The sequence below is a fragment of the Lynx rufus genome, unplaced genomic scaffold (assembly GCF_022079265.1).
Source record: "Lynx rufus isolate CCGP_SWC_20201006 ecotype Redwood Valley unplaced genomic scaffold, mLynRuf1.p SCAF_17, whole genome shotgun sequence".
Lineage (NCBI taxonomy): Eukaryota > Metazoa > Chordata > Mammalia > Carnivora > Felidae > Lynx > Lynx rufus.
The window spans coordinates 29,692,766-29,719,266 of NW_025814831.1; the positions used below are offsets into that span (position 1 = coordinate 29,692,766).

Genomic DNA, 26,501 nt, shown 5'->3' on the forward strand with positions numbered 1-26,501 from the left:
GTCACACCTCCAAACCCTGCATCTGGACCAGGGAGTATGGAAGGAAGCCTTTGCTGGGAAAGGATGACCAGAACCCAACATGGAAAGACCTTTCTTTCCCACCATTTCCATCAGTCACTCCCCCCACGGCTGGGATGGGGCATGATCTTTACCCCTTCGAAACCAAGGAACAAGGAGGAATGTGCCTCTGTCTCCAGTGTACCTCCAGTCTACCACTTTAGCCCACATCGCTGTGTGCACCTCAAGAACCAATATCTGAAAAAGGCTGCTACAAACCTTACCTTCTCTGAGGAGGTGGTGTGGCAGCGAGGGCTTTCCAGCATCTCTTTCAGCCAGTACAACTTTGACCATCTCTATAATGCAGACCACATCATGCAGCCTACCCAGATCAGGAGGGCCCAATATGAGAAACCTATCAGCTTCAAGTTCTTGGGTTCTTCAGGTCCCTCAGCAAGGGTCACCTCCCAGGCTGTGAAGACAGAAAGCTCTGCTGAACTTAAGAAGCAGCTGAAGGAATCAAAGCCAGCAAGTGTAGACCAGGAAAAACCTTGCCCTCTCATCCCTCATTCCTTCAGGGATCCGGACGTGCTAGGTCTATCACTTTCTCCAGATGTGAACCTGGAAGTGAGGGAAGCCTGGCTTCCACCTCCTGAGAAGGAGGCCAGAGCCTGGGAAGCCATCGTGCTGGAAAAGCTGAACAAGCGCACTGCCCGATGGATCCAGAGCAAGCGTCCCCTAAGGTCTCGGGTATCCCCCAACAAGTGGCAGAGCTTTCTGCACCAGCAGTACGACTGGAGCCACATCCGGGATGAGCTTTCTTCCACCAGTGACCTGGAGCTCTTGAAACAGCTGGAAGAAGAAGAAACAGCAGAATTTGAGGATCGAAGTGTTATCCTGCCAATCCAGGAGAAAAAGAAGCCAGAGCTGCTGCTTCCTGTTTACTATAGGTAGACTGGCTGAGGCCTCTGGCACACCTTTGAGAATGCTTGGCTCCCCTTCCAGGACTCCTGCGTTAGTTCACATTCCTTATTTCAGAATGTGCTGTCCCATCAACCTCTTGGAGTTCTCCACTGCCAACCTACTCTCTAAGATCTCCTTCAAGTAAGGTTTCACAGCCTAGGCACTACTGACATCCTGGACTGGATAATCCTGTTGTGGGGGTCTGCCTTATACCTTGTAAGATGTTTAGTAACACCCCACTGGATGCCAGTAACACTCTGTAGCTGTGACAACCAGAGAGGTCTCCAGTCATTGACACATGTCCCCTTAAGGGACAAAGTCACTCCCAGTTGAGAACCACTGCCTGTAAAGGGATTGGTTTTGGGCCTTTCCTAACAGACTGAGCGATTCTGCTGATCCAGTTACTATCCAGGTGCTCCCAGAAATGTATCCAAGGGGAAAATAAGGTTTGGTCCTGCCTCGCTTTGAATTAAGGAGCCAATGTGTCAGTGCCTCAAAAACGAACTGGCAGCAGGACAGAGAACTAAACAATTTGAGGGAAGATTACTACATATTTCTGGTTGCTTCCTTCTCATTTATAGCTAGATGGAAGACTGGAGCTAGTCTAATGTCCCTGATTCCCAAAAGCGAACTAAAAGTAAGTGGGAATCCATTAATTTGTCCATTTATTAGATAAATATAAACTGCATTCCCACTACTTGCCAGGTACTCTGCAAAGTGCTGGGAATAAACGTAAACGAGAGATATGGAACCTTTAAGGAGCTTATATGTTCACGGGGTGGAGAGGCATGAAATAAGCACATACATAATAAAGTGAAATAATATAGAATTGGTTCCCTTCCCCACGTCAGTGCAATCTCTAAGGGTACCAATGTTGTTGTTTTTGTTTTTTTTAAAAAAGGGTAATGCTGGGAGCATGGCCACTCTGTCATACTGTCCAGTGGCTACAGGAGTGGCTCTATTAGAGGAAGAGGAAGTTGGCTGCTGATAGGTACCTTCATAGGGCATCTTGGGAGCAAAGTGAATAGTTAAACATAGGTGTTTTCCAGATGCTCATGTGTGTATGAGGTGAGCTTAAAGAGGAACTGTGGGTCTGATGGAAAGCAGGAGGTCCATCTCCCACCTTTCCCTTCTCTCCCTCTCTCCCTCCTGCTAAGATTGCCCAATTACTTGCCTCAAGTGCAGACAGGTGAACCTATGCCAGGCAACAATAAGACTGCTGAGGGTATCAAAGGAAAGAACATCTGCCAGCCCCCGAACCAGAGGTACTTTCAACAGGTGAATCCTCGAGCTGGAAAGTTTGCTTACTCCACAGACAACACCTTTGAACAGGAAATATACTTTGGTAATAGAGCTGGGGTGCCGTGCTGGGGGCTGGGTGGACATGGAGCAGGGAGGTGGAAAGTAGCCAGGGGATGAAACAGTCATGAGTGTGGACAAGAGGCTCTGGATGACCAAGGTGTTCATGGCAACATCCCCTAGTTACCAGCACAGATTTTTTTTTTGGGGGGGGGGGAAGAGGGGCAGGCAGGTATCTGGTGCAGGCGAAACTGTTTTCCCTCTTCCCCTTTCTCTATCCCTTTCTGTTACTAAGGAGGCTGTGGAGGGTGGGGTCATAAAGTAAACAGATTTGGCTCTGAGAACAACTACCTCTTGTCTTCTTTCTTTCCCTTTGAGATAATCCCCCATTGAGGTGCTATGTTAGAAAAAAATCGTGGGATTTGGAGTCTAGTGGAGCCTGGCTTAGCACCTTTCCACTAACCTTCAGTAAGTTATGTAATCCCTCTGAGCCTTATGGACCTTATTTGTAAAATGATATTAACAAAAATGCACCTCAAGTAAAGAACAGACAAGAAAGCATCTATAATGCTTCTTGGCTCATGCTCAATAAATGTCCACTACCTTCCCCTTCCATCTTGCTATCCTTTAGACGCTTGGGCTTCCAAGATACATGATCTAGGTCTGTATGTTCCAAGCTGTTTATTCTTCCTTGCCCCCATCTTCTTCCTAAACTGTCAACTGAAAGTCTTCCTAAAGCATTTAACAGAATTATTCAGATGAAGGTATTTATGAATGGTAGGAAATGAATTAAATCTCCCTTTATTAGTACTTAACTTTTAATAGGGGACAATGCCTGTAAGTTAGACAGGTTCTGCTTTGGTTTCAAGCCTCTATGAAGCCACCAGCTCATATTTCCAAGCAATAATCACCTTCAAGGGATGCCCCCACATCATGGTAGTCATAAGTCCTAAGAGCTTAGAGTAAAGCAAAAGGAAATTGGGTCTGATCCTGGTGACTGAAAACCCAGCAAGACAGGAAGGAGGGTGGTACTAAGGACTCCTTATTTATCTGTTCACAGATAAAGTCCAGGTCATCCACCAGATTGGTGCAAAGAGAGACCATATTTTCCTGGAAAACTTCAATAGGTACAAGAAGCAGCTCTCCAAAGTTTTCCCTGAAACCCCGGAAAGGTGGACTTCCCAGCCAGTTCCTGAAGCACGTAAGCGGGAAGTGGATAATAGGGGTGATGAGGGAAGTGTGGCTATTTCTTTAAGGACCCTGTTTTATAGGCTGGGCATCACCAGCATGTAGCGGAGTCGCTTCCTGCCAACTAAAAATCGTCTCATAAAATTATAAAACACTAACTGTAACTAGGAAGAACCTTTGTGGAACATCCATTCAGTTGAAATCGGGTCAAATTCAGATGTAACCAAGAGATTTAGGGCTGGTAATTACCAATGAGGCAGGTCCCATTTTCTTCCTTTACTTCCAGGAGAAGTACATTGAACCCTTGATCCAGCACTGTCCTGTCCCTTTGGGCTGGCTCTACCGTCCCATTCCATTCTCAGACCCATACCTGCCTCAGGTACTAGGGTCATCCTCTGTTCTAAATTTGTTTTATATCATTCTTGGGGTGCCTGGCTGGCTCAGTTGGTAGAGCATGAAAGAGGAGAATCTTTTTCAAAAATTTTTTCTTGTTTTTGCTACAGGTTTCTTACAGCTTTTTTTTTTTAAGTTTATTTATTTTGAGAGAGAGAGAGAGAGAGAGAGAGAGAATCACAAGCAGGCTCCTCACTATCAGCACAGAGCCCGACTTAGGGGCTCAAACCCACAAATCGTGAGATCATGATCTGAGCTGAAATCAAGAGTCAGACACTTAACCAACTGAGCCACCCATGCATCCCAAGAGAGAATCTTAAGCAGGCACCATGCTCAGCACGGAGCCCAATGCCGGTGGGGGGGGGGTCAATTCCATGACCCTGGGGTCATAACTTGAGCTGGAATCAAGAATGAGACACTCAACCAAGCCACCAGGAACCCAGAGCATGCAATTCTTGATCTCTGGGTTGTTAGAGTCCCACGTTGGGTGTAGAGATTACTTAAAAAAATCTTCAAAAAGAGAGTATCATTCTTGATTCTGAGAGAGAGAGGGAAGAGAGATGGCTAGGAAATGAGCTTATGAAACAAAAAGTGCCCATCCTCCAAGGGACTATGCTTCCATGTCCCATGACCCTTCTCTTTGCAGTGTCACTGCTCCAATGGGCCTCCTGGCGAACAGAAACTAATGGTAGTGGTGGAGAAAGCACCCCAACAAAGCTTTTGATTGGGTCTATGCAAATCACCTTCTGGGGCTTCACTAGCTTCATTAGAGCTACTAATTGTCCCTACAGCAAGGCACTTTTGTAATACTGATTTTTGTGATATTTATTGATACTTAGGGGACTTTGTGAATGCATTTTGTAAACCATTAAGTGCTATACAAACTCAAGGATTTATTATTAGTATACTACCTTCCCAGAAGCCAACTGGATTGTTTATGTCCTCCCCTCTGAAAAGAGGTGAATCCACAGAGACAGAAAGTTGATCAGGTTGCTGGGGGAAGCGAGGAATAGGCACAGAGTTTCTTTTTGGGGGGATAAAAATATCCTAAAATTAGACGTTGTGATAGTTGTACAACTCTGTGAATATATTAAAAACCACTGAAATGTATACATTTAATTTTTTTAATGTCTTTTTTGTTTTTTTGTTTTTAATTTTTGAGACAGAGAGAGACAGAGCATGAGCAGGGGAGGGGCAGACAGAGGGGGAGACACAGAATCTGAAGCAGGCCCCAGGCTCTGAGCTCTCAGCACAGAGCCCGATGCAGGGCTTGAATTCACAGGGTGTGAGATCATGACCTGAGCTGAAGTCTGATGCTTAACCGACTGAGCCACCCAGGCACCCCTGAAATGTATACATTTTAAAAGGATGAATTTTATAGTATGTGAATACTACCACAAAGATGTTATTAAAAAAAGAAACCCCCCTGCTGCATTCAGATGCCTCACCACCTGCCTCACAGGCATTTTTTCCCTAGTGTGCTAGATGCCTGCTCTCTTCTTCCCTAGAACACAGAATATTTAATGAACAGAAGCTGTGGAATCTTTCCCAAACTTCTTTTTTTAAATAGTGTTTGAAATTGGGGGCACCCGGCTGGCTCCATTGGTAGAGCCTGCAACTCTTGATCTCAGGGTCATGAGTTTCAAGCCCCACGTTGGGTGTGGAGCCTACTTTAAGTAAATAGTATTTGAAATTGTTCTGGGAGAAGGCAAGTCAGAATAGTAATATACATACACCTTCTTATAACTATTTTACTCCTTATTTCAGGAAATACTAGGTATGAGAGAACCTGAAAAAAAAAAAATAGGAAAATTCCTGGAGTTAGATGTGGGTAGATTATTTTACTCTCCATTTTGATTGAATTGAAAAACTTAGATAATTTCTTTAAAATGACAAAAATTCTCAAGATACAAAGTGTACTTACTGCTATATAGCCTTAATTTCCCCCAAATCATGATATAAAACTCTAGTGTGCCCACAAGATCACTACAGTTCTTATATATTAAGCATAGGTCTTATGGTACAAAGTCAAAGGCACCATTTGTTTCTGCTAAAAAGCATACTGTGCCTTTTATACCACAGAAAGCCACAAGGTTGTTGCTTCATGTGCTCCCTTCAGAGGACTTTTTTTTTTTTTTTTACATTTATTTATTTTGAGAGAGAGAGAGAGGAGTGAGCGAGCATGGGGGAGGGGCAGAGAGAAGAGAGAGAAAATCCCAAGCAGGCTCTGCACCATTAGTGAAGAGCCCAATGCAGGGCTCCATCCCACGAACTACAAGATCACAACCTGCACCAAAATCAAGAGTCAGACACCCAACCAACTGAACCATCCAGGCGTCCCATCTTCAGAGGACTTTTGACATAGAACGTGGCTAATGGGTGTGTTTTAACCTGCCTAGAACTTAAAGGACCAGAAGTAGAATTAGTGTTGGCAGTTGTGCATGTTTATTCCCATGGAGGTTAAATACCAGAGATTCAAGACTTTCTCACCACATCTTTTTTAACTCCCTGAGCAGGGGGACAGAGGAGGAAAGGAACTAATCCAGCCATGTCTCACTTTCTTGGGAGGGATTTCAAGCAGGCTGAAAGGAAAGAAATGGTGGAGTGTCAAGTGGCAAAGTATCGACTCCCTGGGAGCTGACCTGTCTGGATGTGGTTCTACCACTCTGGCTGCACACCCTATACTGAAAGGAAGCCAGCCCTCAACAGGGTGACTGAGCTCCTCCAGTATGACCAACCTGCGGCAGAACCATTCGGAGGGCATGCTCTGTATGGGCATCTGAACTAAACTGCCCTCGAGTCTCACAAGACTCTTTACATTAGAAGAAAGAAATGGTACTGCCTTCCTTGCTCAAAGGGAAGAATGGATTCAGAACAAATCTAAATGTGTTAGAATGAAATCTTGGAAGAAACACAAACCATTGGTAGTGACAGATTAGAGCATGAGACTGATAAGTGATGCAGCAGATAATGAATTTGGTAATCTGGAAAAGTTTTTATCTGTTTTGCCTTCTCCACACAACTGCTCTTCTTAGGAAGAGGCTTTCTGAATTTGACACCAGGGAGATCACCAAGTCTAGAAAATCTAACCAAATTTATATAATATGCTCTTCTGTCCTCAAATTTCCAGCTGTTATTGGTCAGAATAAGGAAAAACTCAGAGATACTAAAACCTTTCAAACTTAGCAGCTTGTAGCAATGTTCCTTCTCCCAAATTAAAAACATTAAAAAGAAACATAAAACCAGCACCTGGCTGGCTCCAGCGAAGAACATGCGACTCTTGATCTCAGTGTCATGAGTTCGAGTTCCATGTTGGTTGTAGAGATTACTAAAATAAACTTAAAAAAAAAAAAAAGAAAACCTCATAAACTAGGAATGGACAATTACACTCTACCTAAACTGCAATATATCAGATACTGGATTTTATGAGAAAATCTTATTACATATAAACATATTTATGTTCCTAAAGATTAAACTTATAAAAAGGTTTGCACAGATCTCAATCCCCCCCTACCCCACCCCCTCCATCAGCATGGCTTTATTATGTCTGCCATCAGGACTTTTCCTAATTCTCTATAATAATGGGAAAGTCTGCTCTCAAGAGTTTTGTTTCGCCTTAATGCTAGCTGGGAACACAGGGTCTAGGGCACTGGGGTAAGACTACCTCACACTGCCCTAATGAACAGCCTGCAGGCCTGTGCAAGGAGTCCCGCGCTGGATTGCTCTGCCCACCCCAGTCAAGGATCTGCTGCTCCAGGTGGATGAGGAGGATGTGCCCATTAAGACCAGGAGGCTGAAGAAGCAGGAAAAATCCCAGGAGAAGGCTATGACTTGGGAACTGGTGGTGCTGCAGCGGATGCTGCAGGAATGGAAGACTGCCTGGGCTCTGAGTAAGTGAAGGGGTGGGGGTGGGTCCAGAGATAGCAGTATATATTTTAGGGAGGAAGTTCTTACCTTGGACTAGTTTCTCAATCTCTCAAAATCCATTCCTTGTGAAACATACAAATCTGGTTGCCTCCTCAAGTTTACAATAGAGAAGAGCCTTTTACACAATCATAGTTGACGTATAGGCTCTTTGCATTGGCAGGTTTGACTTCAGAAATTTGTGTATACTCACTATCACTACATCGAGGACTCTTCGCAGACAGGGCCTGTATCATGACCTCTGAAACTTCATGCTCAATAAATGATGCAAGAAAGGAATGACGAAATATGCTGCCCAAGCAATGGAAATGTAGTAATCAAAAGAAACTGTAGTTGGCTGCGGTATAAATAACCCTTTTCTAAAATGTGTATGTGAGGCTGGGATTCTCATATATCCATTCTGCCTTTGGAGATATGGGCGTAGAAGGCTGAGTGCCTAAGGGCAGAGTAAAGGCCTAGCAAGGACTGTGTAAAGCTATAAGACCTGAGGACTCAGGGCTGCTGGCCTGCAAAACACGAGACTAGTTTAATTAGCGTGGGACAAACAGGCAATCCATCACATATACTAGATTAGATAAACAAAAAAGGGTTGAAAGAGATCGAGAAAAACCTACTTGATGCTTGCAGAGAAGTTAGCAATAAAGTGAGGAAGACCCTGAAAGCCAGATAGAAGAGCCCTCAAAGGCAGGGAAACATAATAACCACTAACAGTTGAGCCCTTGTCAGGCATTTTGCTAAATACTTTGTCCATTTAACTCATTTAATACTCAAAGTAGCTCAATATGGTAGGTTCTAGTATCATTCCCATTTTACAAATGAGAAATATTAAGCTCAGAGAGGTTAAGTAACTCATCCAAGGTTACACAGCTAATAACTGTGATTCCAAACTGGGTATGTTTGACAACAAAGTACCCTTAATCACTATGTTTTATCACCCCTATTATTTTCCATATGGTAACAATGAAGAGCTATTTAAACAGAGATAGAATATAAAATGGGATGGGGGGGTGAAGTTGTGTTTGGGAACTGCCCCAGAGGGCCCATGGATTATCAGGGAAGTAACTTCCCAAAGAACCCTGGAGCCCTTTATTTGTCTGAGCTAATGTTTTGCTTGAATTGTGCTAGGAGAAAGCAGACTAACTCTAACCTGATGGTTTTCTTCTCATTTCCCTCCCTGTGGCATAGTTACTGAGTGGCACCATGAGACAGTAGAGGGCCTGCTGCGGGGCTTGGGGGACGTGCATGATGACATTCGGATCCGAGCCATCATCACATGTGCTACAGCTGCTTTAGAAAGGCCCCGGATTGCCACCAGCCAGGGGGACTCAGGTCAGAGCCAGAATTGAACTGTTTGAGAATATAAGCAACTCAACACAGCCACAATGTTAACTGGTGCAGACCTTCAACCTTATCTGAGATCATTTTACAAATGTGGAAACCAAGGCCCAGACACTGGCCTGAATACACACAGCTTATCATCAACGGAGATGAAATTAAAATTCCTGACTTATGGTCCAGTGCTTTTTACATCACATTTCATTACCTTTTATTTACTCAGCAGTTTCATGGAAGTCCACATTGTTCCACCTTGAGAGATCCCATTTGTAATAGCCAAAAATTACGTATGTGTGTGTGTGTATACATTGTAGTCATCAAAAGAAACTGTAGTTGGCTGTGGTATAATATCCATACATGTATACACACACACACACACACACACACACACACACACACAATTCACTTTCCCCTCCTGACTCTATTTTAGCACTTCTTTTGACAGCACATCTGAAATCCAAACTGAACTAATCGGCATAGACCCCTCCCCACTTTCCAGATCTCAATCAGCAGCCCTACAATTCATCTATTTGCTGAGTCAAGGCCCTGGGAGTCCTGGACAAATCCTTATTCTTCCCATAACCAATAGATTCTACTCATTCTGCTTCCCTCTTTGTATATTCAACAGTCAACAGACGAATATAAAAAGAGGGAATTCTCTTCCCCCGACTCACTTCCCAGTCCTAGTCCCACCCCATGGCACTCCCGAGTCACCAATGTTAGTTTGGCATTTCACATCTTTCTTTGTGCTTTTCCAAATATATGCCAACATGCATGTAGGCTTTTCTACTTATTATAAAAATGAGTGAATTTTATCAGCCATTTCCTAGTTTTTTCTCCTTTAATTTGTGCACACGATGAATTCTCTTGTTAGGCTATAACAGATAATGATATATTATTCTTTTATTACTCCACTGGGTTTGATTAGTTAATATTTTATTTATTTGTTTGCTTGTTTATTTAGAGAAGAGAGAGCACAAGCAGGGGAGGGTCAGAGAAAGGAGAGAGAGAATCCCAAGCAGGCTCTGCATGGTCAGCGTGGAGCCTGACTCAGGGCTTGATCCCACAAACCACGAGATCACCTGAACTGAAATCAAGAGTCGATCAACACTTTACTGACTGAGCCACCTAGGTGTCCTGATTTGTTAATATTTTAAAATGTTTTATTACATTTGGTAGTTTACTTCTGTTAAGTTTTAGTTTTTGCTAGCTTTATAAAATGAACTAAGGACACAGCCATTTTTTCCAATGGTCTTAATCTTTTGGGAAAGCAATGTCAATAGCTTTTTTCCTTAGTAGTAATAAGCACTGAAAAAGGAACATTTCCCATCTACAACAGCCAGAACTGTAATCTGCTGAAGCGCCAGTTTAACAAGACAGAAGGACCCAAATGATAAAGTGCTATTGAAAGGACATAAAACCAACTGACTTATTTCTCAAATGCCCTCATATTTTATGTGAAGCCTGGACTGGCACTTTTTCCTCTTTGCTGCTGGTAGCATCCTAATATTATTCTGTCCTAATATTTATTAGTCTATCATAATAGTCTGTTTGCTTTTTTGCCTTTCCTACCAGACAAGGAACTCCTTAATGGCAGGAACTAATTTTATTTCTACGAAGTTGTTAGGTTTTTTAAAGTTTCATTTCACTTACTTTCTATCTACCAAGTTCCAGATAAAGGGCATTTCTGCTACCGGTTTTTAAATCTGCTGGAAAACTCCTCATATCTCTTTACCTGATTAACTTCTATACTTGTCCTTCAATTTTCAGCTATCAACTCTTCTGAAGAGTCTTCCCTGCCCCATTACCCAGACTTGGTTCATTCTCCCCACTACATGCTTCCACACATATACTTTTTTTAAAAAGCTCTATGCCCAATGTGGGCTTGAACTCACGACCCCAAGATCAAGAGTTGCATGTGCCCCACATATACATTTTTTATTGTATACTTATATCCTTGGGTATTAAATGGATGATGTATTTTCAGTGCCTGGCACAGATAAAACCTTCAGTAGGCAGCAACTGATTATTATAATCTTATCCCCAGATCTTCCACATACATACAAAGAACACTTTTGTCTGCTCCGAATTATGCCTTCCATTTGATCCCTTTCACATGTTGGTGTCTAGATTGACTTGTTTTTGTCTTGTTTCTTCCCCATACATTCTCAAAGAAAATTGTCTTACTCATTATTTCTTGAAATACTCGTTTGACTTCTACTTCTACATATTCCCCTAAAATACATGTTTCCATCTAGCCTATTCTTAACAAATGGCAGAGTAGCCCACAGCAGTAATAAAACTGGACAGATAAGAAATCTTAAAATTCCTCGTCACAGGTCCAGCTGTTTCTTCTTGGGAAGTCAGTTAGCCTATCTGAATTTCAAATTCCTTATCTCTAAAATGAGGATAACTGTGGATGAAAGGTTAACAGGCCCTTTCCCCTTCTACTTGAGAATTTGAACTTTAGTTAAAATGCCTACCTGTTGCCCAGATAACCTGATCAGGATAGGAACTATCTTTATAGGCAATATTGTTTATGATAAAAATAAACTCTGATAAATCACATTTGGACTGGAAAAAACTGTAAGTGAAATATAAATACTTTAAAGGGGCACCATCCTTTGGGCTTCCATGAATGCTGTCACTTAATAACAGGCATACCCTTTGTGGACCCTGGAATTATATCTATGGAGTTGTTCTAAGACATACTAACTCCTGTGGAACATAGCACTTGTCCCCAGAAGGATGTGTGGAATGCTGTACAAACTGCATCATGAACTCTAGCCAAAAGGAATGCCTGCTGCTACCCTGTTGGCAAACTGTGCTCCTATCTTATATTCTTCTGAAGACTGGTGCTTTGTGTGGCCTATGAGTCTTGTGAGTCTGTTTAAACCTAAAAAGACTCCTGAAATAACTCACATTTCAGGTGGGCTCTACAGTTAATACGTGCCTTGCCTACGTCAATGAGGGCTAGAAGGTTGAATGGGATAACATGAAAACACTGTAATTGGCAAAGCACTACCTAAATATAATTGCTATTATTATTATTATAAATACAAAAAATATACGTGGTAAATAGGTTGATTTTCATCACTAAAACTAATGGTGAAGGTCACCATCGTCTAGCTAGAAACCTTCTGCAGCTTGAATCCAACTCTTTAGAGGCCAGATGATAAAGGATTGGGAACTGGCATACCCAGCACAGAAGTGAGCCATAAAAGCCTGCCCATTGCAGGGGCTCAGCTAAACTCTTATTAAGTAGCAGTAAGCATCTGCAACTGAGACTGAGGCCGACCACCGTGTGGCTATGGGAAGGAAGCTGTGTTTCAGGGAAAATCAACGTGGCTAGCACTTCTTACCTGGGTCTCTCTTGAACATAGACAAAGAGACCGTGAAGGCCCCATCTATCAAGGACTTGCCAGAGGTTCTACAGCCTGCCCTGGAAGCTGCTCTTTGTGATAAAAATGCCAATGTGCGGATGGCAGCAGCAGTATGCCAATATGCCATACAGTCACACAATCCCCTTGCCCGGGACATCATGCAGACTGCCCTTTTAAAGGGTGAGTAACTCCTTGTCACTTCTGACCTGGGTATATGGGGTAAAGACAGGACATCTCACCATCAGCTTTTCCTGATCCTTTCTTCTCCAATATCATGCTTTGTGATGTCTACTGTATTAGAGGGTTTGGGTTTATGTTTATGAACATCCAGAGATAGCTATTCTTAGGGTACTTTTCCAAAATAGGTACATTGCCACCTAGTGGTACCTAAATATTTCATGGATACATTTGCCTAGAAACCATGTCCCCTTTCATACAAATTTACTTTTTAAAAGAAGTTTGTGTTTAGGGGCACCTGGGTGGCTCAGTAAGTTAAGCATCTGACTCTTGATTTTGGTTCAGGTCGCAATCCTAGGGTTGTGGGATCAAGCCCTGCGTTGGGCTCTTTGCTGACAACATGGAGCCTGCTTGGGACTCTTTCTCTCTCTCTCTCTCTCAATCCCCTCCCCCACCCCGTCCCCCCTTCACACTCTGTCAAAAAAATAAACTTTAAAAAAAAAAAAAGGAAAAAAGTTTGTGTTTGTGTGTTTATGTATGTATGTATATAATCTCTACACCTAGCATAGGGCTCAAACTCAGGACTCTGAGATCAAGAGTCACATGCTCTTTGGACTGAGCCAGTCGGGAGCCTCACCACAGATTTCCTTTATTTATTTATTTTTAAAAATTTTTTTCATGTTTATTTATTTTTTGAGACAGAGCACGAGCAGGAGAAGGGCAGAGAGAGAGGGAAACATAGACTCCAAAGCAGGCTCCAGGCTCTGAGCTGTCAGCACAGAGCCCGACGTGGGGCTTGAACTCACAAACTGCAAGATCATGACCTGAGCCGAAGTCAGATGCTTAACCAACTGAGCCACTCAGGCACCCCACCACAGATTTAACTTTTTTTTTTTTTTTAACGTTTATTCTTGAGAGAGAGAGAGAGAGAGAGAGCGAGAGAGACAGGGAAACACAGAATCTGAAGCAGGCTCCAGGTTCTGAGCTGTAAGCACAGAGCCCGATGTGGGGCTCAAACCCAACTGTGAGATGATGACCTGAGCCAAAGTCAGTCACTTAACTGACTGAGCCACCCAGACGCCCCCACAGATTTACTTTTAATTGAAAAGATGTAAATACTAAAGAATACTTTCTAAAAATTAAAAGAAAAAAATCACCCCTGTTCAAACACATCATGCTTCCATTCTCTACATTAACTTACAGGCATTGTCCACATAAAGCAAAAAGTTGTCAGGTGATTTGCCCAAGGGGCTGACCCCTCTCTGAAAAAGTGCATTTCTTCCTTTCCTGGGGGCCTGAGCAGACAAGGACAACTGGCTGACTGGTTTGGCCTTCTGCATATAGACCTTCAAAAACCTAATTCATCGTCTTAAGAAAGCCTCCACTCTAGCCTTCCCAATCTCTAGGGGAATGAATAATTGTATCTCTTACCCAGGTCGTAAGAGCCTTGTTGCTGTTACCCAGTAAAAGCCTTTTAGGATTTGACTTTTCAGGTTAAGATTTTCAGTCTATATTGAAAACCTTGATGTGATCCATTTAAATATAGGCGTTGACTTCTATACAGGGAGGGGCACAAGGAAGTGAGATACCAGGCAGGCAACAGCCTTGAGTACCAATGCTGAAGGCTGACTGTTCACTCTGTGGGAGAGCAGATCACCATTTTTTTTACCCCACCTGACAGGTAACAGCGTGGACAGCTGGGCTGCAGCTCAGTGCCTGGCTCTGGAAGGTGCTGCCACATACCCCGTGATTAAGAGGATCCTCCAGCAGCTGTTTAACAAGAAGAATGAGGACACTGAGCATCAGTCTTATATGCTCCTGAGCCATCTCAGTGGGGAGACAGTATGTGTCCATTACAGGGTCAAAGAAAGAAACCAAGTTGTGGGAAACAATTGAGTCTTTGAGGTCAGTACGTGTAAGGAATCGAAAATGCAGGTGGTTGAGTAAGACGATCTCACACATAAAGCTGGAAAAAGCGTGTGGGTGAACTGGGGTATGCAGGTGTGTATACAAGGAATAGGGACACCTGCAACCTGAGAGAAAGGTGAGAAAAGTAGGCTGCAGATGGTTTCTGTGTTTGCAAGAAGAGTTGTGATATGTAGGATTTGCTTCTGCTACAAGTTTAGAATTGAAAACTGCACAGGCCCACAAGTGTGTTTACTTTCAGTAGAGATGTGAAACTCACAAAGACTGAGGCATACACAAATCACTTTAAGAGTAAAGATAGTTAAAGAGAAGGCCCCAGGAGTCTCTGTTCAAGTTACTAAATCTCTATTTTGTTCTCAGATTTATGATTCCAGAAGTCAGGGGGCTCAGATAGAAAAGTACCCTGTATCTTATAAACTACTCTTTCCTTTTTGGAGGGATGGGCATCTCATGTAATTGTGACATTAATTATGCTGAATGCCATGTTAGGATAGAACTTCTTCAAGGCTCCAGCATCTCTCAAAGTTATCATAAGTATCCACGTAAGTCTTCCATTCCTCAGACCCTGATACACACCATGCTTGCTGTGGAGCTGAACAGCCACCAGTGGAAGGACCGGATTGTGGCCTGCCAGGCTCTTGGGCGGATCAGTGGAAATGTCAGTTTGGTAAGCCTGCTGTGTTTCCAGGACAGAAAGTCTAAGCAAAAGGAGGCTGGGAGCCCTTCCATGTTTTGCTGCTTAGTATCCCATTCTTACCAAGCAGGTCTTTGTCTTCACACTGCTACCTTAGTCCTTAACCCAGGATTATCTTCATATGCCACCATGTCTGACTCAAGCCACCTGCTCCTTAGCATGGTAGCAAACCACAAACTGTAATCTACCCACAAATAAGCAAAAAAACAAAAAACAACCTAGGAGAATTTAGAAACTTTTATAGTACTTTTACATTGCCTTAACATTAATCTACCATTAAGTATCAGTCAGTGACACCTCCCTCGCCCCCCAACTGGTCCTTCAGCAAATAGTTTGAGAAGTATGGACTTAAACTACTCAAGAACCCAACCATACTAGTGTCTATGTTGGCTCTGAGTGTTCAGCACATAAAGAAGGTATAAAACATAGTCACTACTGTGGCGCCTGGGTGGCTCAGTTAAGCGTCTGACTTTTGGTTTCCGTTCAGGTCATGATCTCACAGTTCGTGGGTTCAAGCCCCGCATCAGGCTCTGTACTAGCCGTGTGGAGCCTGCTTGGGATGCTCACTCTCTCTCTCTGTCCCTCCTCACTTGCTTTTGCTCTTAAAATAAGACTAAACACACAAATGATTCAAGAACAAGTGATAAATGTAAGATACACTCTTAAATTTTTTTCAGAGAGACATTATGGTAGGCTGAATCTATCAGTTTAAGTTCTGGGAAGGAGTGTGGGACAGATGGACTAGACTTGGACAGAACTGAAGAGGGACTTCCAGGCAAGGTAAACCCTGACCATCATTTGGGCTTTCACTTGACCTGCTTCTTGCCATTATTTTTGAAAACATCTTCAGCTATCCAAACGGGGATATCCCCTTCTTCCTGTGTGGCACTGTATCTTTTCCTTGTAACACTGAGCACTTCCAAAATGGCCCAGAACACTGCCATACCCATGAGAAGTGAACACCTTCCACCCTTGGGCCCTCGCATGTTGAGTGGAAAGCCCAAAACCTGGTAGAATTCAGTAAAATCACCTGAAAATGTTTTAGTCTGGGTTAATTCTGCCCCAGCTGCCATGTACCCTTCCTCTAAAGTCCTGACCAGCAGCACAGGCATGACCTGGGTTTGTTAGAAGGGCAAAATGTCACTTCAGGCTAACTCAGTCAGAATCTCCATTTTAAATCTGACTCATTTGCACATTCACCTCCTTAGAACTTGGCACTCAAGATTGCCAACTAAAAGTAAAAAAGACATGCAGAGCAGGCAGGGGACTGACCACATAAAAATGAGTGCTTCACGTTAGATTGCTGGAATGAAGAAAGGCACTATGTGTATTGGTCCTTCACTCATTCAGTAAGCAAGCAGTTTCTGACCACATCCTACATGCTAGTCACTATGCCAGCACTGGGGATGCAAAAATATTCTCTTTTCTTGATAAATGTTATAAATAGCTACAACAGAAGCAACTGTAAAGCATTACAGGGATTTCCTATGCTTGCAGAGGGCAGAGGAGAGTTCAGAGATACTTTTTGAGCTAAATCCTAAGAGAGGTTTCAAACAGGGAGAATAGCTTGGGCACATTCACACAATCATGAACTACAACTGTAGTAATCTTTGTCTCTTCCCTTCCTGTTTTTGAGAGGGGGAGGGAGGAGGTCAGGAGGGGAGTGGGGAGAGACAGAGACAGAAGGAGGGAGAGAGGGGCAGGCAGGCAGAGGTCATGTGGGGATAGGGAGAATCCCAAGCAGGCTCCACACCCAGCTCAGGGCCTCACAACTGTGAGATCATGACCTGAGCCGAAATCAAAATCAAGAGTCGGATGCTTAACCAACTGAAGGCATCCAGGTGCCCCTGTCTCTTCCCTTTTGAATGAAGTACTAATATATAGATATAGTAACATATACAGGCCAACTGTCCTGCTTTGTCCAGAACACAGGACTTTTAGTACTAAACCTGGAAAAATCCCAGGCACAGTGGAATGAGTTGGTCACCCTATTAATGTATCACCATCACATTTTAAGTCCTTCAAGTACAGATTACATTGACCCCAACATAGTAGTTTGGAGCCTAAGCTTAGCAAATTGGGTCTGAGTCCAGGTTCTAGCATTCAACAGGTTAACCTTGGGCAAGTAAACCTAAGACTATTTTGTCATCTGCAAATGGTAATCTGCCTCACTGGATTGTTTGGGAGGATTAAGTGATGGGTAAAAACACCTGGCACAGAGCCAAGCACAAAATTGACATTCAATAAATGGCAGCTATTTTATACCTAAATTATACCTCTTTATAGGATATGAAACATAAGTTGATCCAGCTGATGCTGAGTGACTGGAATAAGGAAGTGAGATGTGCAGCGGCCCGAGCTCTGGGGCAAATGAGCCTTGGGAAAGAGGTGCACGACACAATCAGGTAAGACGCACAGTTACGTACACAGTTAACGTACAGTTAACACGCACACAGTAACTTTTCTATTCTTGTGTTTAGGAAGCCTGGGATCCAGTCAGCCAGCATCTGCTGAGTTGCTTTGTATGCTTGGCATTGTATTAGGTCCCACTGCAGGATTATCTTAAAAATAAAAATTACCAGTCCCTATGGACACTAACAATGTGCCTAAGGAAAGAATCATTGAGTGCCCACTAGGTGTTAATCACTGTTTTGGATGTTTGAGGGTTCAAAAGCATGACATGATTCTGATTGTAGAGGCCAGGCATAATTTACAAATGCTTAGTAAGGTCAGCTTTCAGAGAGGATGGATAAGAAAACTACACAGGCAGGGACACCTGGGTGGCTCAGTCAGTTAAGTGTCTGACTTAGCTCAGGGCATGATCTCGCTGTTCGTGAGTTCGAGCCCCACATCAGGCTCTCTGCTGTCAGCACAGAACCTGCTTCATATCCTCTGCCTCCCCCTCTCTCTGCCCGTCCCCTGCTCTGTTTCTCTCAAAGATAAATAACCACTTAAAAAAAAAAAAAAGACCATGTAGGCAAAGAGAAGGGAAGACATTTCCAGGCTGGGAGCCAAATGTGCAAAATGAGGATGGCATGTGTGAGGGCAGTGGAGAGAACTAGACTGTAACAAGAGGTACATGAAAGTTTCCTTTATTCAGTCATTCAACATAGTTTAGTGCCTAGCATATGCTAGTAATAGGGGTCCAAGTAAATAATGGAGGTCTCTACCCAGTGAAACTTCAACCTCACAGGCATAAGGCTGACTAGGAAAGGGTGGGAATGGATAATGGAGACGCTACAGAGGTTGGATTTTATCTTGAGGGCATTGGTGGTGGGGATGCCAAAAGTTTAAGGAGAGAAAATAAAAGCACTCATGCTTTATAGAGTCAAGCTGAGTCAAGGAAATATCCAGGAGCGCGTGGAAGCTCTCTCCCTTATTGGTGGGCTCAAGCTCATGACCGCCAAGCTTCTCCCAAGTTTCCTGAATTGCTTCTCTGATGACTTCATGGTAGTTCGGCGGGCAGCCTGTTTGGCAGCAGGTGCCCTGCAGATCCGTGATAAGATGGTGAGTCAAAGAAACATGTTGCCGTCTTACCTGATTAACCTGAAGAGTGCATTACCTGAGCTTCCCTTGTTGTGCATACTACACTCACCATTCTGTGGGGACACAGAACGAAAGATCAGAAACTGGAAGGTTAGGGGGTAGACTGGCCACATCAGTCAGTTAGAGCCACATTTTGCTCCCAGCCAGCCCAGACTTAACTCTTGAGCACATCCCTGAATCCTGTTCTCACCTCAGTTATGGGCTTCATGATCAACTCCAGTGAATGGAGTTATAATCCCTAATTACTAGGGGGAAACCTGATTCAAGGTGTTCTAAAGAAGCCTGTATGACCACAGAACTGTGAGCGGAGGAAAATCTAGATAAGCGATAATTCAGCTACTGCACTGTGTGTGTAGACCAGTGCTTCAGCCTCCAGCTCATTTGTCACTAGAATTGACAGAAGCCCATTTTTCAGTTGTAGAGCATTTTTTGTTTTATTTGAGAGAGAAAGCGTGTGCATGTGAGCAAGGGGGAAGGGCAGAGGGAGAGAGAGAATCTCACACAGCCTCCACACTCAGTGCATACCCGATGTGGGGCTCGATCCCATGACCCTGGGATCATGACCTGGGCTGAAAGCAAGAGTCAGACACTGAACTTGAGCCACCCAGGTGCCCAATTATAGCACATTTTAGAGGTAAGAGGGGTCCCTGTCTCTGGTTCACTTTTCCTCTGGTCCTCTCCACTCAACACTGCCCTTTTATTCATCCCAGGTCCTTGAATGCCTTTTGAACCTGATAGAGAGAGATCCTTACTGGAAAATCAAGGCCTTTGCCATTCAAGGTATGACAGGAGTGGCCCCAGCTCTTCAACTTCAAATAGCCTCCCAAATGCTAGTATAGATCCCCAGAATCTCTCTAGGAAGGGGATAAGGTGTAGCTGAAGGGACGATTACACCTTCTCAGAAGTTCTTGCCTGAGAAATTAAAGACTATTTTCTTCTTTTTAATTTTCAGTTAAAGATCCCAAGTCTAGATCTCTGTCAAACTTGTTAAGGCAAAGGGCTGACAAGACAGTCCCTGCCAATAGAATTAGGACTAAGTTCTAAGTAGGTATCCACTATAGGACTCTGTAAAAGACCAGATTCAAGACTGCTACAGACTTAAAACTCTGCCCTCAAATTTTCCCAGGGTTCCTTTTTAAGGATCTTTGGCATTGCTTCTCTCTTGGACAATCTTTGCCCAAGGTAAACCTGTGAAGTAATTGTGTGTCCTTTCCCCATCATCTTGACTTGATGAGGCCAGTGTTCTGAGTTATCTGCCCCATTATCTCATCCCTAGATAAATAAGTAAATTAGTTTATTTTCATATTGTAAGGGGTAAGGATGGGATGGATCCTCCCTCCCCATCCCCACAGGAATCCGTTGGAGACAATGTCCTACTTTAACCCATCCGTAAAATTCTAATGATAATTGTCATCAAGAAAAAGATACCAACAAAATACTTAAAGATTTGCAATACTTAATTTAGCAGGTAGCTGTCTATATGTTATTACTATTTATTAATAAGGCCATTTCTGGATGTTAGGATATATAGCCAACTCCCTCTTAAGTGACAGTGGAACATACATACTGCCCTCTAATGTCTGCAGCTTTGGGTCAGATTGGCCAAGTGAGTCCCCAGCTGACAGACCTCCTGCTCTGGGCCATCCACTATGAAGAGTCACCAGGTGTACGACTAGAAGCTTGCCGTAGCATCCTAGCCCTCAACCTCCAAGGGGACCGGGTCAGGGACACCTTCCTAGATGTGCTGCTCCTAGAGAACCATGAGGCTGTTCTAAAGTAAGCTCTGAACCTGACTCCTGCCGTGACCTCTTATACTGCCCACTCTCCCATCCTTGTTAACACAATACATCCCTGCGTTTCTAGGCTGTCTAATGGCTGTAAAAGCACAGGCTCACCTGTGCCATCCACCTACCTACCTACCTAAGTGGGTAACAGAAAAACTGGCCTAAATTAGATAGATCATGAAGTTCACACACCTGTTCTCCATTCCAGGTGGTTTTAAGTTATTCATTTATCCAGCTAACATTTATCAAGTGCCTACTGTCATGACAGGCTTTAGAGTCAAAAAGACCAGGGTCTGAATCCCAGGCTCAGGTATATACTAGCAATGTGAACATGGGTAAGTTACTTAAACTTTCTGAGCCTGTTTTTTCATTACCAAATGCAGATTATAAATCTGCCTTATGGGTCTGTGGTAATAATTAAAGAGATGACATGTTTAGTACCCACCATTAAGGTGTTCAATAAATGGTACCATTAGTATCTTCGAATATATCCTCCTAGAAACTACACCAACATCCCTATAAGCTAAGCACCATACCAGTTTTGCAGATAAGGCTCAGCAAAATGCAGTGAAGATTGGAATTTAGGATTCCTGTCTGATTCCTACTCCTGTGTTTTCCACCCTGATACCTTTTTTTTGAGGATAAAAACAATCTAAGAAGTACCTCTTATCTTTCAGGGAAATTCACCAGGCCATGAAGATACTCAACTTAGAAAATGAAGGAAACCAAGAAATGCTTCAGGAGATCACGAACAGGGTAGTTAAGTGCAAGCTATGTTTTCAAGAGTTCCTCAGACCCTTTTCACCATCACAGAAATACTTTCTACAACCCCTCAGATACATATTTTCTGAAGATACAAAAACATCTATGCAAGATCAGATTATAAAACCCTATTAGTAAAAAAAATAAAAAAAATAAAAACAATCACCACATCAGCCTATCAAGTAGCCCTCAAAATCAGGGTTGTTGTTTCTGAAATCTATTTCCTTCCCCTCCCATTTTCTGCCCACCATCAACTAAACCCAAGTTGTTTTTTACAAGTAGACCTAGAGATGGAATGAGTGGCTAGAGCTAGCCCCCTAGATTTTCCTTTTCCTTTTTAACCTCCTAATCTGGGCTTTTACCAAAGAACATTCTAGTTCAACAGGTGGTTCTAATTTTTCAGAGTTGTTAGAGGAGATGAAGAAACATAGGGACAAAGACTTTAAAAATATAAGATTCTTTCTTCATATAATTCACAAAACCAGCTTCACATCAAGCAAGCATTTCTTAGGTTCCTTTCATCATGCCCAAAAAGCTAAAGTAAATTTCTCATTAACAAGTGTAAAACCAACATCAGAAGAGAATGCTCTGAGGCACTGTACCATCACCTAACACCAACAGGCACAATACATTACTTTATTAACGCTTTTTGATGATTTGCAGCCTAATACAATTGTTTTTTTCAACATTTCTTCTGATCTAGATTCAAACACTAAGCCAAAAGGACTTGCTGACACAGAAAATATTCAGGATGGAGAGGGCCATTGGAAAAATGAAGGAGGAAGCAAAACGTGTCTACTGGCAGCCCAAGGAAGGGCATAAACCATTGAAACTCCATACTTTTCTACAACAAACTTTTCAGGGTAGGTTCCCTAGGGGTGAGTACTATCACGTGACTCCTTTAACAAGCCTTTTCTGGGATCTGGTGTTTGGGGAATTTAGTTTTGAGCCTGGTAGGATGAGTCAGGAAAGGTTGCTACCTTTCCTTCTTAGCTGCCATCCTTTTAGTCCTTTTATTTTTTTTTTCTGTCTGTCCCCTGGGTTTTATTTGCTATTTTGTCACTTAAAAAAAAAAAAAAAAAAAAAAGAGGTAGTTCTAACTGAACTGATTTGAAAAGTTAGGTCCAAAACTGACAGATTAGAAAAACAAGAGTATAAAACAAACCAAAAAACAAACAAACAAACTACCGTATGTTTGATTAAGCATCCAAACAAAGCCTTGTGAGTTTAACTTTTAATAGTAGTTACCTCTGGAAAGTAGAACTGGAGAGAGAGCTATCATTTTTATTTTATGTACATCCATGCTTTCCCAACTTAAAAAAAAACCTCAGAAAGTTCTCAACCTTATATATAACTGCACCTATCAGATATGGTGATAGGCTCTGAAAGTTCCAGACACAAGCTAAATGAAGTGCAGACATCAAGCTGTACCAAAATATACTTACAAAATCTGTGTGCCCAGGTGTAGCGGCAGCCTCAGATCATTCAGCCAGCTGCCTACCAGCCACCACCCCAAACCCAGGTCTTCTGGTTCCAAGTCCAGTGCTCTCTCTGGTACACCAGGCTCTTTTCCACCAACCATGAAAATATTCACTTTCCAGGTTTGGGGAAGATTCTTCCAACTGCCAGAAAAAAATGAGAGTGGAAAGTAACTTGAACACCAGCCTCCCTTCATGGCCAGCTTGCTATAAGTTGGTTGACTGAGGCCTATGATAGCACAACTAGGTGACATGCTGTCCCTTGGGGAGCAATGCCAGCCGCTGATGCAAGCAAGCACGGAGCAAAAACATAATGCACTCTTAACTTTTCCAATAGGATTGTGCTGTTTGGGGTTCAAGTAGCATGATTAAAATGAATAAATTACCCCCAAAGTTATAGAATTGGCCTCAATCCTACAACCACCCCAAGTTACCTTTCACATCAGTCATTATAGATTTTTCCTATCTCCCACCCGCCAACCCAATTCCTTCATAATAATCTAGCCTTTAAAAAGAGAAACATTCTTTGGCACTTTAATTAATAACTTTTCTAACATTCATATAAACTCACAGTAGCAAACAAGATACTGACCCCAACCCTCCCCCCAAACTGAAGAGAACTCAAATGAAGGATGCAAATTCCAAATAAAAACTTCTAATGTCTCAAGCAGAATGACACAGCAAGTGCTACACAGTACGCTGAAGCCTGAGGGTGATGAAGCTGGTGCTCTGAAATGATCAGGGATCAAAGTTACTTCTGCAAAAATTGCTCCTTTTTTCCACCTCCAACTTCTGCTTTTACTTTTGTGCCTAGATGAAGTGGTGATTCCTGGAAAACCATCTGAAATTTGTGACATTAAAGCAGTCATAAAGGTAAATGTGAGCAGTCATAAAGGTAAATGGTTATCAAGGTAAAAACATGAGTCCCTCCTACCCCACCCCCCTGCCAAAAAGATGGTAATGGTGGCTAAGAGAGAATCACCACTGTCTTGCTTCCAACAATCAAGAAGAAACTAGTTCAGGTTAGAGGCATCTTGGTGAGCAGCAGCCCCTTGTCATATAACATGGTCGCTAAGGAAAGCTGGTCCTCCACCGTGTCACAGGGCAGGTCCCCTACTCTCACAAACTCTGGGTAGGAGCGGAGCAAAAGTTCCATGGCATCAGCTTGCTGTGGGTATATCTCCAAGCACTTAGGCTCTTCCAGATGATAAACACGGGAGTTCTCCACTGTATAATAGAGAAACAAATGGCCTCCCTCACCCACCAGCCGAGCTATCCCATCCTGAAGCATGTGCACTTCTGTTTCTGTTGTCAACTGGGCCCCCACGTTAACAGGTTCTCCAGCCTCCCAGCGAATTGGGAGCCCATAAACACTTAGTGCCCTCTCTCTGTCAGTCAGCACAGGGGGCAGAGAGTCGTGGATGAAGTCTTTGGCTCGCTGGTCAGCCACAGCATCGACAGGGGCAAAGTGTCCCAAGCGGGCAACCAAGACTCGCACCTTCTCCATAAAAGCGGTTCTTCGTGGATCCTTGGAATCTGAGTGCTGGGCCCCCATGTAATCCATGAAATCTCGGGGAAGACCCCTTCGGAACTCCACATTTTCTTCCATGGCAGCCTGCACTGCCAGGGGCAGGACGGCCTCCAGGAAGTCGCCCCAGGTATTGCGCTGGTACGTGGACAAGGTGAGGTGCAGAGAGTGCACTCCATCCTGGCATTCGGCTTGGTGAATGAAGCCCCGAGGAAAGTAGAGCAAATCTCCAGGTTCCAGCACAGTCTGCAGCACCGGCTCACCGAGGTCGTCCTGGCTGAAGTTGGGACTGGATGTCAGCGCCAGCTCCTCGGTCGGGACCCGGGGTCGGTACACACGCCAGAGTTTCCTACCTTCCAGCTGCAGCACAAAAGCCTCGATGTCGTCGTAGTGGGGGGCAAAACCCTGCGAATTGGGGGGCGTGAGGTAAACGTTGGAGCCTGCCATGCTGCCAAACTGCTCTTGGAGGACGGCCAAAAACTGCCACACTGTGGTCGAGAAAGCCTGCGGACAGAGGAGGCGCAGGGAGCAGCCAGCCTGGTACAGGGCCCAGGCGGCGGCAGGCAGCGCGCGGCCGGGGGGGTTCAGGGTCTCGCGCCGCCCGTTGACGTACCGAGCAGCATCCAGGTGCTGCCCGAACTGCACCTCCTCGTGGCGCAGCATGGAGTCCAAGTCTGCGGTGGAAAAAAGCCCCTGATAGTAGGCGTGGTCCTGCCGCCGCACCAGCACCGCCTCCCGCTCCCACAGGCGCCGGTAGAAATGGTCGGGCGGCATGGGCGAGATGAGCCACTCAAAGAGGCGCGCGGCCCGCCGCCGGCTGCTGGGGATGCGGTTCAGCTCCGCCAGGACGCGCTGCAGCGGCGAGTCCCAGGCCAACTCCCCGCCGGTGCTATCCACCTGCGGCCCCGACAGCGTTGCGGGGGCCACGGATGGCGGGGCGGCCGCCAAGTGCTGGGCAGGGCACAGCAGCGCCGAGGTCTCCACCACGCGCGCCGGCGCAGCGGGCACCTCCACCAGGCGCGCGGGAGGCGCGGGAGCCGGCACTAGGCGCGCGGGCAGGGCGGGCGCCTCCACCAGGCGGGCCGGCGGGGTCTGAGCCTCCACCAGGCGGGCCGGCGGGGTCTGCGCCTCCACCAGCGCGCGGGGGGTCTGCAGGGAGCGGGACGCGGGCGAGGCCTCCAGCAGCTCTGCAGGCCCCAGGTGACCGTACGGCTCTCGCCGGGCCGCATCCGGGATGGTCGCTGCCCCACCAGCCAGCGGGTCTCCAGGATCGTCGACCGTCGACTCCACCCTCGAGTCCTCCGAGTCCTCGCTCGGCAGTGTCTGGGCCCTCAGTGCGGCCATGCGGGACGCCACGCTTCTCCTCAGCTGCCTTCGGATCTTCCTGGGCCTTAAGGGCAGGGCCAGGACCGACCCGCTGTGTGGCTGCGGCTGGCGCCGGCGTCTCAACCGCCCGCGCCTCAACAGCCCTGCGCTAGCCCGAAGCCCATCCATGGTGGGAGCACCTTCTGAGCCGGGCCAGGGCTGGCTAGAAAAGAGATCTCGCGGGGAGCGGCTGCGGGGCACTCTGGGAAGGGGGCGCGGCCTCCAGCCGCCTCCGGGTTGGCCACGCCTGCCATTCTTCCGCCCGGCGCCTCCCTCTCGCCCGGCTGGTAGGCTGTCTCTCACCACCATAGCGGAGTGGCTGCCAGATCAGCTAGGATTTCACGTTTGCAGGGCAATTTAAAAACCAAGTTGCCGGGAACTCTTTAATCTCTGTACATTGGAGTGTGCCCCAGGACGGCCTCATTCCCGAACAGCGTGTTTCCCAGCAACTTTGCACGTGAAGTCTCGAAATTCTTATTTTAAAGGAATGTCCTCGGGCAAAGAGCGAGATTCCTCAGGCAGAGTTCAAACCGGAGTGGGGATGGGGGGCGCACCGGGTCTTTCTGAGCAGATGACGTCATTGATTGACGCCATAACTTCCCTCCTCCTTTGGCCAATACACAATCTCAGTAACTGTGGAGGGTGGGGGGAGCCTGGCTGACTCATTTGGTAGAGCATATGACTTGATCTCGGGGTTGTGAGTTCAAATCCCTCCTTGACACGACCTCACATTAGAAAAAAAAAAAAAAGCACGGATAG

General features: G+C 44.8%; 2 protein-coding genes across 6 annotated transcripts; one reads left to right on the forward strand and one right to left on the reverse strand.

Moving 5' to 3' along the window:
- Positions 1-22,839, forward strand: HEATR4 (HEAT repeat containing 4). The gene is made up of 15 exons (XM_047079742.1): positions 1-947; positions 2,118-2,305; positions 3,320-3,460; positions 7,527-7,730; positions 8,950-9,093; positions 12,483-12,662; positions 14,341-14,501; positions 15,148-15,252; positions 17,566-17,684; positions 18,606-18,786; positions 19,536-19,605; positions 20,412-20,601; positions 21,287-21,365; positions 22,075-22,414; positions 22,739-22,839. Exons 1-15 carry the CDS (start codon positions 37-39, stop codon positions 22,837-22,839), a joined length of 3,114 nt encoding a protein of 1,037 aa, XP_046935698.1. The 5' UTR covers positions 1-36.
- On the reverse strand, positions 18,356-25,906 carry RIOX1 (ribosomal oxygenase 1). 5 transcript variants are annotated; one of them, XM_047079390.1, is made up of 4 exons: positions 24,348-25,886; positions 22,817-22,993; positions 18,875-18,878; positions 18,356-18,765 (listed from the first exon to the last, which is right to left on the reverse strand). In XM_047079390.1, the coding sequence occupies exons 1-2, from the start codon at positions 25,869-25,871 to the stop codon at positions 22,853-22,855; spliced, it is 1,665 nt and encodes a 554-aa protein (XP_046935346.1). In that variant the 5' UTR covers positions 25,872-25,886; the 3' UTR covers positions 18,356-18,765; positions 18,875-18,878; positions 22,817-22,852. The 5 variants fall into 5 exon arrangements, 4 of the variants coding, with proteins under 4 accessions (XP_046935346.1, XP_046935347.1, XP_046935344.1 ...); XM_047079391.1 differs by lacking the exon at positions 18,875-18,878; XM_047079388.1 differs by having other exon boundaries at positions 18,356-18,878.
- Positions 25,907-26,501: the final 595 nt, after the last annotated feature.